The sequence below is a fragment of the Pteropus alecto genome, unplaced genomic scaffold, assembly GCF_000325575.1.
Source record: "Pteropus alecto unplaced genomic scaffold, ASM32557v1 scaffold86, whole genome shotgun sequence".
NCBI lineage: Eukaryota > Metazoa > Chordata > Mammalia > Chiroptera > Pteropodidae > Pteropus > Pteropus alecto.
In genome coordinates, this window is record NW_006442109.1 from 1,727,788 (window position 1) to 1,738,396 (window position 10,609).

A 10,609-nucleotide genomic window follows, 5' to 3' on the forward strand; every position below is an offset into this window, starting at 1 on the left:
CTATATCTGATGTGAAGGAGGACATTTGGCTTATATCAACTTGTTATAATAAAAAGACATCTAACAAGTTTTATGAGATTAATAGGACAGATTTTGATGAGGCCTTAAGTAAAGTTTGGTTTATATCTTCCTGTCAATTTTGTGAACTTTTAAAGCACATGAGCAATAAATAAGGTAGTGTATATATGTTAACATGTTTTATAAAATTGTGTAGTACTATTATTAAAGAGAAATATTCATATAAAGATAAAATTCTAGACATTTTGTTATAAACATTGATATGCCAAGAAATCAGTCCAGAAACAAGCTCAAAGATAAAAGATCACTTGTGATCTGTGAATCATACTTTGAAAGGAAATTTACTTTTTAAAGAGTTATCATGCCGCATAGCAAAGAATTTATAGAACTATTAGAATTGCGTATTCCTTAATATAATAGTGTTTTGATATTTAGATAGCATTCAGAAGGCAAATATGATTGTCAAGTTTTCATCGTTTTTAATGTAAGAAAGCTAAATACAATGGGAGTAGCTCTCAGTCTCCAAATTTTAATTAATGTAATTTACTATATTCTTAAGACTCTGGTGATAGTCCTTGATTTTCCTTGCTATTATACAAGATATTTAATTAAAAAGGAAACCAAATAATTTCAAAATTTCAAAATCACATTTTTATATTCTTAAGGGATGTCTCCTCTGAGATGAAAGTAACAGATCTAAATCTTCCTCTTTCTTCACTATTAACTGGTTAAGTTTTCCTATTGTGACTATTATACTGAATTGGGCATAGTGAATACTAAATATAGTTGACCCTTGATTAATGCAGAAGTTAGGGGCACCAACCCCTCCTGCCCCTGCAGTTGAAAATCTGTGTCAAACTTTTGACTCCCAAAAAACTTAACTTCCAATAGCCTACTGTTGATTAGAAGTCTTACGGATAAGATAAATAGTAGATTAATAAATATTTTATATGTATTATTATTATTATTTTTATTTTTTATTATTTTTATTTTTAGACGAGGCAACCCTTGGTTGACCTCACAGATTGCAAGGACCTTGTCAACTTACAATCCCTTATTTTTTATGCCTACAGCACCTGGTCTTCCTAGGTGGTCTCCCATTCAAGTACTAACCAGGCTCAACCCTGCTTAGCTTCTGAAATCACACATCAGACGGGATCGGGCTTGCTCAGGGTAGCATGGCCGCAGACTATTTTATATGTATCATATACTGCATTCTTACAATAGAGTAAGCTGTTGTGGGATTCTCGAACAGAGAGATTGGACACTGAGGCCATAAGCAGGAAGCAGCATTTATTGATGCTGGCACTGGCTTAGTGGATTCTTATCCAAAGGCTGAGCCCCGATTGTAATATAATGGGCAGTTTTATACAGTCTTGTCATTCCTACACAGCTACAGATACAATGAAGAACATTGATTGGTTGGCAGGCTATGAGAAAACTAATATTAGCTGGAGAGTCCTTGAGGTTGGGGGCGGGAGGCAGTCAGAAATGAACTCGTTCGAGCAGAAAATGGCCAGGTAGGGTCAGGCTGCCACAAAGCTAGAGAAAAGAAAATGTTATTAAGAAAATCATAAGGAAGAGAAAATACATTCGCAGTATTTATTGAAAAAAATCTACGCGTAAATGGACCCATGGAGTTCAAACCCATGTTGTTCAAGGTTACCTGTAATTACTTTACTACTTATGTGCTTTTTGGATTTGTGAGCATATTAAAATAATGTATATGTGTATGTTTATAAATATATAGCAATACACATGCATATGAAAAACTTGTAGAATTGTAAGGCTACTAACATGATTTATTTTTTTCAAACATTCAATAGCTCTTCTCCTAAGTTATCTGAATGCCTTCAGAAGAAAAAGGAAATAATTGAACAAATGGAGATGAAATTGGATACTGGCATTGATAGGCAAGTTATTAGTTTTACTTTTTCTCTAACATTTGTAAAAATTGTGAAAACATTAAAGCAGCATAAAACTAGTTTTCAGAGAAGAAATTCTATCTTAATTTCACTATCTTGCTATAACGTTTGACTTTATTTTTACATGTTGCCTTCATCCTTATTAGAATGGTATTTTTATTGGATTCTCAAGCTTATTTCTTGAACTCAGTATGTTTCTATTTTTCTTTTTCTTTTTTTAATGTAGTAGGGCTAAAAGCCTGGAAAATGATGTTTATTTTATTTTTTATTTTTTTATTTTTTTAAATTAACTTTATTGGGGTAACATTGGTTAATACAATTATATATTTTTAGGTATACATTATAATTTAACATCTGTATATTCTATTACGTTTACCACCCACAGTCCAGTTTCCTTCAGTTACCATATATTTGATCCCCTTTACCCACTTCACCCTCCCCTTACCCCCCTATATTTGAGCCCCTTTACCCCATCTACCTACCCCCTCCTCCCTCACCCCCTACCTTCAGATAATTTCTGGTAACCACTAGTCTATAGTCCATGTCCATGAGTTTCTGTTTGTTTGTCCTGTTCCTTTGTTGCTTTTAGGTTTATATCCCACGTATAAGTGATATCATGTGATTTTCAACTTTTTCTGTCTGGCTTTTTACGCTTAGCATGATTATCTCGAGTTCCATCCATATTGTCGCAAATCAGTATGTTTCTTGAACTCAGCGTGTTTAGATTTACTTTTAAAAGAGATTCAGTCAAAAACTATCTTTGTAACTCCCCCCATCCCCACCAACTCCTAAACACACTTACACACACACTCCACACTCCTTAAAAATGGTATGTAACATAGAGGATATTATTTTTATTTACAGTTTTCAAGCTCATATCTGAAATGCTTTAAATTTTCTAAAGGTAACTTCCATTAAGTGAATGCAGACTCTGCATTCAAAAAATTTTTGTAAATGTTTATTGTATTAATTACCTATTCATAATATAGAGCAGTAGTTGCTGGGATTTTTTTTGAGATGATTGTGGGCATATATTTATTGATGATGATAATAGGTACCATGTATCAAGCATTTGCTATGTGCCAGGCACAGTGCAGATCCTTTACCTGTATTTTATTTATTTGGTAGGAAGAATCTTTCCATTTAACAGATGAGGAAGTGAGGCTTAAAGAAATTAAGTAATTTGCTCAAGATAACACAGTTAATAGTGGTAGAGCTGGATCTCAGATTCTAAAGCCCATGCTACTAGGTTTGGGCATGTTTTTTATTTATTGTAATTCTACTCCTTTCTCTTCTATTCAAGAAAGCATATTTGAATGAAAGTTGCTACTATGCTATTATAAAGATAACTTGGAATCCACTCTAATTTATAAAAATAAATAATTTTTACTTTATTAGTAGTGACAAACTTACAACTCATCTCCCAATTATCTTCTCGTTAAGATCAAGGACTACCATTGAGTATGTGATAATAAGGAAAAAGAAAATAAAACCGAAGACTAAAACTGGAAAAAAATAAGGATGTTACAGAATTAATTCCTGAGACTAGTTTACTAAAAAATTAAATGCTTAGAAGAATCCTAAAAACTGGTCTCTCTCTCTTTTTATTCAGAACCACATGAGATTATACATACACAGAACTTCCTTTAATAAAATAATAATGTAAATGTATACATTATATATATTATAATTACCACTTCAAAAAGTATGTATTTTCCTAACCTAAAGTCCTCATATTAACTTAAGTTGTGTCTTCTTGCTTTGCCTCAGAATACCTGCAAATCATATTTGTGAGGTGGGGAGATTGAATATGTTAAGCCTTCAAAAGTGTAGGAATACATATTTTCTTGTTGTCTTCTTAATATGGATTAGGTAATTTTTATTCATCTTTCCATATAAGTCTTAGTTTCAAAGTCTTTGCATTAGTTGTCTATTGAAAGCACAGTGGTCTGTGGTAGTCTTTGAATATGAACTTCTAATTCTCCTTTACCCATGTACAGGGAGGCCAAGAGGTGAGCTCAGCATTCACTTGCATCCCTGCTGATATTTTCAGACCAATGTTTGTCTTCTATTCAGCCAGAATCCATTTGCTTTTGAAGCTCATATCATCTTCACTTTCTTATGGCTGTTCTTGCTCAATCATTTATGTCAGCTTCCTACATTTATTGAAGATTTGGGAATCTGGCTCATAGTTTTTCTTTTAATCTTGAGTCTTAGGTTATTTCCACTTGCCATGTGTGTGAGCCATTCATTTTCTTGATCATCTCAACTTGAGCTACCAACTTTCATATCGTGTTAGACTTTGTTATCATTGATAACAAAAACCTTGAACCCGAATATTTTACTTAATGCCTACAACTTCCTCTTCCAATTACATATACCTGCTTTCTTACCTCAGTAGGGACTGTAGCCCTTAATATCTTCATTTTTTGCCAATCTGTCTTCATTTTTTGCCAATCTGTCTGTTATCCTTTTTCTAGCTTTACTTTATTGATTAGCTTGCTTAATCCATCTTTTGAATTACTCTTTCATAATTACCTTTAATATCCATTTTCTTTAACCATAACTGTCTTACAGATCCTAAACTCTAGGTTAGTGCAGTCTATTTTTTTCCCATAATTGGGCGGATGATTGCTGTTGGAGAATATCACACAACTCAAACGTTATTGGTGCTGTTACAAACTCATGCTGTCATTTCTCAGCTGAGTCTTCTATACCACTCACTTGTCTCCAGTCTCCTGCTTGTCCTGAGACTGTGAAACTCATGTCCTTCTCACCTGGTCTTTTAAACTTTGGCCATTCTTCTTAAGCCCTCTGTCTTCACTAAACATTCTTTATATGTATGTGTTAAAGAAATAAGTTAGTGACAGGCTTAAAATATTTTTAAGATTTAAATAAAATACTGGGCAAATGAATCTTTGCCCTGTATTTTAAACAGGAAGCTAATAAAACCAAGAGTTCATTGACATCAAGACCTAGAATTTACTTTTTCTAAAATCTAAAGTCTGTCAATAGTAAAATAGTTTTATGGTGATATGAAATTAAATACTTTTAGTGTAAATACTATAAATAAATTAAATAGATCAAATATATGGTGTTCTCAATTCTCTAGGACATTAAATTGTATGATTGGACAGATGAAGCATATCTTGGCTGCAGAACAAAAGAAAACAGATTTTAAGCCAGAAGATGAAAACAATGTTCTGATTCAGTATACTAATGTGAGTAAAATGATTTGATATGCTACTAAGAATATCTACTTTGTTAATATTTTTTTAACATTTTCATTAGTGTAGCTTACTGTGCTTTAAGTTTTTCTTTTATACTTAGAGATTAATGAGAACCTATATGTATTTTCTTCTTAGCTAAGCTGATACATATTTCTTTGTAATAAGTATAGAAAAAATTTTACAGGCCTGTGTTAAAGTCTGTGCTTATGTAAGAAAACAAGTGGAGAAGATTAAAAATTCCATGGATGGGAAGAATGTAGATACAGTTTTGATGGAACTTGGAGTACGTTTTCATCGACTTATTTATGAGCATCTTCAACAATATTCCTACAGTTGTATGGGTGGCATGTTAGCAATTTGTGATGTAGCTGAATATAGGAAGTGTGCCAAAGACTTCAAGGTATGTATTCACAAATATCAAACTCGTATAGGATCAAGAACATAAGTCAGACCTCAAAAATCTGTACTGATTTATAATCATTAATGAAAAGTTTATAACTTGTGATATTGTAGTGAGAAATATTTCTTAACTGAAAGAAGTATTGTTCTAACCATATTTTCAGTATTAACACATTTTTGCTTTGTGCATTATTTTAGACAAGGTCATATTTCAGTTCCACAGTTCAAATGACCTTGTGACTTGCATCACTAATGCTACATATGTCACTCATCTGCAAAATATGTTCATGATTCTTCAGAGATCTCTGAAATCACTTTTCCTTAAGGTTTAAATTATTTAAGAAAAGTGCTAAATTAATGGTAATTAGTACTACTCCACAAAAGTATAAATGGCTGTTACTATTGAAGAAAATTGACATAATATGAATCTTTTCAAAAAGATATAGCCAAGTTTATGTAACAACTGAAATATTTGAGTTTTAACACTTCAGGAGCGTTTAGAAATTCTAATATATTGAACTCTCCCACATTAGTAAGTCCCGACTAATAGTATTTACGTGAGAAGAATTTGCATACTAATTGTAAAACTAGAAATTATTTTGTTTCAATGTTGTTTTTTTCCTTCTCTTATCTCATTCAGATTCCACTGGTATTACAGCTTTTTGATACTCTGCATGCACTTTGCAATCTTCTGGTAGTTGCCCCAGATAATTTAAAGCAAGTCTGCTCAGGAGAACAACTTGCTAATCTGGACAAGAACATTCTTCACTCCTTTGTACAACTTCGTGCTGACTATAGATCTGCCCGCCTTGCTCGACATTTCAGCTGAGGTTGAATTTGTAAGGGAAATGTGTTGTATTTCAGCAGGCCTTGGTTGATAGAAAGCACAGCAGATTTCTTATGACATAGCCAACATTTTATGGAAAAATGACTGGAAAAACAGCAGCCATACTTACCCTTAAGATTTTTTTTTTGGAATTTGGACACTACTAGCCATATTTTTGTTTGTTTTATCCCCTTAAGTTGAATTTTAATTCCATTCTTGAACTTATAAAGTTTCAAATTCTGTGAAACTACATGTCACAGTTTTCATCCTGGCAAATGTTAATGTTAGAAGGTGAATGAGATGTTACAGGTGTTCTGGTTCATGTTCTTTAACATATTCCATTGGGAAATTTCACCGTCTTATTTTGCATTAGTAATAGGTAGATTACAGTAAAATCGCATTTATTATTTATCAATTTTAATGACTTTTTTGGCGCTGGTAATTGTTAATCAAGTTATTTTCAGTTTTCCTAGAGAACTTTTTGCCTCTTTCAAAAGGTTAACAATTGAGCATAATTTCCATAGTAGGTTAATTAAATTTTTTTCTGAGGTACAACAGTAATATTCCAAGAAAAATGTTATAAACTAAACTAAAATGATGAACTGTTTTATGTAGATATTAGGAATGGATCAGAATACATCTGCTTTCTGGGTAAAAAAAAAAAAAAAAAAAAAACTTAAAAGTTTACTATTTCTTATTTGGTAAACAGATTTTAAGTCAATGCTAGTAAGAAATTAATAAAACTACCTTATTTTATATTCACTTAAGGTAAGGTAGAGGACCTTAACATAAGGACCATATTTATTCATTATTTTAATATTAGGGAAGTTAACAAGTGAGGTATAGTCTAAATGGTGCATATGAGAGATATTGACAATGTTTAACAGCAGTGCAGTCCCTTAATATATCTATCTTAGTGCAAAACTGGAATAAAATGGGATGTCTAAACATGAAGGAAGTCTTCTATTTTAAGAGGAATTGGAAATTGGTAGATAATATTATATAGTCTAAGTCTGGGAACGAGCTTTGCAAAGCCTACTTGCTTTTCAAATCTATAATTTCTGTCATCTTTTTCAAGGCATTTCTGAAGCAATTCCTACTGAATGTAGTTAATTGAATTGGCCTAATTTGGTGACATACATCACTTATAAAATTTTAAAGATCAAGTGGAAATTTACATAGGCCATTAACTTTATAAACTCTATAAACTTGCTCTTTGAGAATGCGTTTTTAACTATATGTAGTGTTTCAGCTTCCATTCTATTCATAGTCTTGTAGGACAGATTAATGTTCAACTCATTCTTGGCATTTTTCCTTTAATGTAGGCTTTTGGGCCTAATTTTTGAAAACTACTTTTATTTTAAGAATTTGTTTTTGAATAGTCATCTACGTCACCAAAATGTTCAGGCCTAGAGCTAGCTGCTATTTAAGTTACTGTTGACTGAATTTTCTTTACTTTCTGTTTAGTCCAGTGTTATCAAGGTAAGCAAGAGAAACGAAGTATGCCAACTTTTATCAAAACATTTTTGGAAATTGTGACAGCTTTAGAAGACTGTCTAGTTTTCTATTCCTTAGCCAAGGGAGAGCCAGAACAGATTTTGGATACTAGAGAAAGTCATATGCTTGTACCATTGCCATTTTAGAAAGCTCTGATGTCAAATCAAATTATACCTCTGTTACTAAAGCCAACAATTTTAAAGCAGTAGTTTTACTGGCCATTTGACCTCTTTGTACACAGTGTCAATTTGTATTAAAAAAAAAAAAAAAAGGCGGGAATCTTAAATAAAACAGAAAAGAACATTTTAAGACTTACAAATCAGAGAAGTGCTTCAAATTATTTTGTTTGGATTAATTTTTAAAATGTACAGCATATACTTGTTGCATAGATATTTTGTTAATTATTTCCCTGGTTGAGTTCTGTGCAATATTTTCCATTATGTCCATTGACAGGGCAGTGACAAAGAAAATTCTTAAGTGAATACTTAATTTAAAAGTGTTAAATTAATGCTCAATAAACAAATTCCCTGCAATCGTTTTTTTTATTTCACTTTATTTTTACATTTTAAGGACATCCGTACTGAATTTTATAAACAATTTTTTATTTAAATTTTTAAGATGTTCCTTATTTTTCATAGCATATGTCTTCCTTTTTTTAGCAGAACAGTAGTTGACTGTATAACCGAGATTAGAAATTTTGCCTAAACAGATTGTCTTTCTCTAAGGAAAAAAAATTTCTTATATAAAGCAATATGCATTCTTTGAATTCTGATCTTTTAAGTATTTTTCATATTTACAGCCACTATAAAATTTTGCCCAAAATTTATGGCTCCAAAGAGATGATCAATAAGTAAAATGTTTTTCATATGCACATGGTAAAATCGTAGGTAGCAATAATGGAACTTTGTATATTAGTAACTTTAGCCAACATTTGAATAAGGATAATCTTTGCAATTTTCTGCAGTTCCACATGAGCTAACAGGCAATATTTAGATAATGTTTTGAAGTTGAAAATAAGCTCTAAAACACTGCAAATTATTTTTCTAAAACTTAAGTATATTATGTTTGCATTCTGTGAAATACAAAACATAGGTTTAAGAAGGAAGTCTGGCTTCTATAAGTAATGATATTGAAAAAAGATGGTCAACCAGAGTATAGACTATTCCAAGACAGTTATTAGCCTCATTTTGTGAATATCGCCATGGTTGCAACTCACTAGCACCTATCTTGTTTTTAAAAGAGTAGCTAAGTAGGTTAATTTATGGTATCTTTCGCGTCATTTTTTTTCTTTTTTCATTTTAATATTTTACTATCTAAATCAGCCTTCTGGCTTGCAGTAAAATAATTGAATTATCAGCCGGTAGATTGATTCCAAGTGGAGAATGTACTGCTTCCTTAAAATCCCTTTTTCTCGTCTATGATGTTGAATATTTACAAGTATTGAGATAAAGAGATTTTGGTTTCTAAAATGCTACAAAACTTCTTAAGGTGGTCATGTTATAAGGCAGTGCCGGAGGCATGCTTGAACTCTATGTGAAAGTAAGGTTCACTGGTGCATAATTTGTAGATGACTTAGAAAGCTCACATCTAGGAGTTTAACTTTTTTTTAGTGCAGAAATATTCTACATATTACCCCTATGTTAGCCATTAACTCAGAAGTGTGAGATATTTTCTAGGAGCATATTCAGTTCTCCTGGTTTCTAATGGAGAATTTTATATACAAAGCATTCTATGCTTTCATCCAATTAATTTAACAGTATTTAGTACTTCTTTCTGCTTGAGAAAGTCTGTCCTGAAATATATTTTGTACTTTGGAAGGAAAGACCAGTCCATACTGTTAGAGTAAATCTCTAATTCTACATAAAGTAAAAACAGCAATTTTTAAATTTTGATGCCTAATAAAGATAATTATAGCTATATTTATTGACTTAAGTTCCATATACTATAGTAAACCTTTTGCATACATTATCTCATTTGATTCCAGAGCAGCCCTAGGGGCTGGGTACTATTATATCCATTCAGATGACACACCTAAAGCATAAAAAGGTTAAGCGGACCTGGTCAAGGTCAACAGCTAGTAAAAGGCTCAGGTTGAAACCTAAATCTTTTTGCTCACTCTATATTCTATACACTATTCTCCTTCTATAACATTAAATAGGTCCTTTAGTTTGATAGTCTCATTAGTTTTGCTTAATCTAATTTTCTTTCCATCCAACATTTGTTCTCATTGTAGTGTTTAGATCGACAGTCCCCGGCCTTTTTGGCACCAGGGACCGGTGCTCTTATGAGAATCTAATGTCTGGTGATCTGAGATGATGCTGAGGCTCTGATGTTAGTGCTGGGGAGTCACTGCAAAAACAGATGAAGCTTTGCTTACTCACCCACCACTCACATCCTGCTGTGCGGCCCAGTTCCTAACAGGCTGCAGGCCAGTACCAGTCTGTAGCCCGGGGGGGTTGGGGAATCCTGGTTTAGAGTATAAAGTTGATATACAGTATCAATATCTAATTTGCTACTACTGGATTTTTAAAAATATGTCCAATGTGTCATCACGGTTTTTAAATTTAGTTTTGAAAATTTTATAAATGGTCATGAAATTTTAATTGAATATTAAGTTTGTACCTAATGGAAATATTTTCATCAAAAAGTTATCTTCAGTAAGTATTATTTTACATAATCATACTGCTATTTCTGTTTAATACAGTAGAAAGAGT

At 32.1% G+C, this 10,609-nt stretch overlaps 1 protein-coding gene and 1 pseudogene across 1 annotated transcript in view; one reads left to right on the forward strand and one right to left on the reverse strand.

The window, feature by feature from the left end:
* EXOC5 (exocyst complex component 5) overlaps positions 1 to 8,428 on the forward strand; it is a 36,812-nt gene extending 28,384 nt beyond the window's left edge. Inside the window, exons 15-18 of the mRNA XM_006920147.3 lie at positions 1,845 to 1,931; positions 5,056 to 5,164; positions 5,358 to 5,573; positions 6,213 to 8,428. Of these exons, the coding sequence (XP_006920209.1) occupies positions 1,845 to 1,931; positions 5,056 to 5,164; positions 5,358 to 5,573; positions 6,213 to 6,401 (601 nt within the window). The 3' untranslated portion in view covers positions 6,402 to 8,428. The remainder of the gene's footprint in view (positions 1 to 1,844; positions 1,932 to 5,055; positions 5,165 to 5,357; positions 5,574 to 6,212) is intronic.
* LOC112469811 lies at positions 1,083 to 1,208 on the reverse strand (annotated as a pseudogene).
* Positions 8,429 to 10,609: the final 2,181 nt, after the last annotated feature.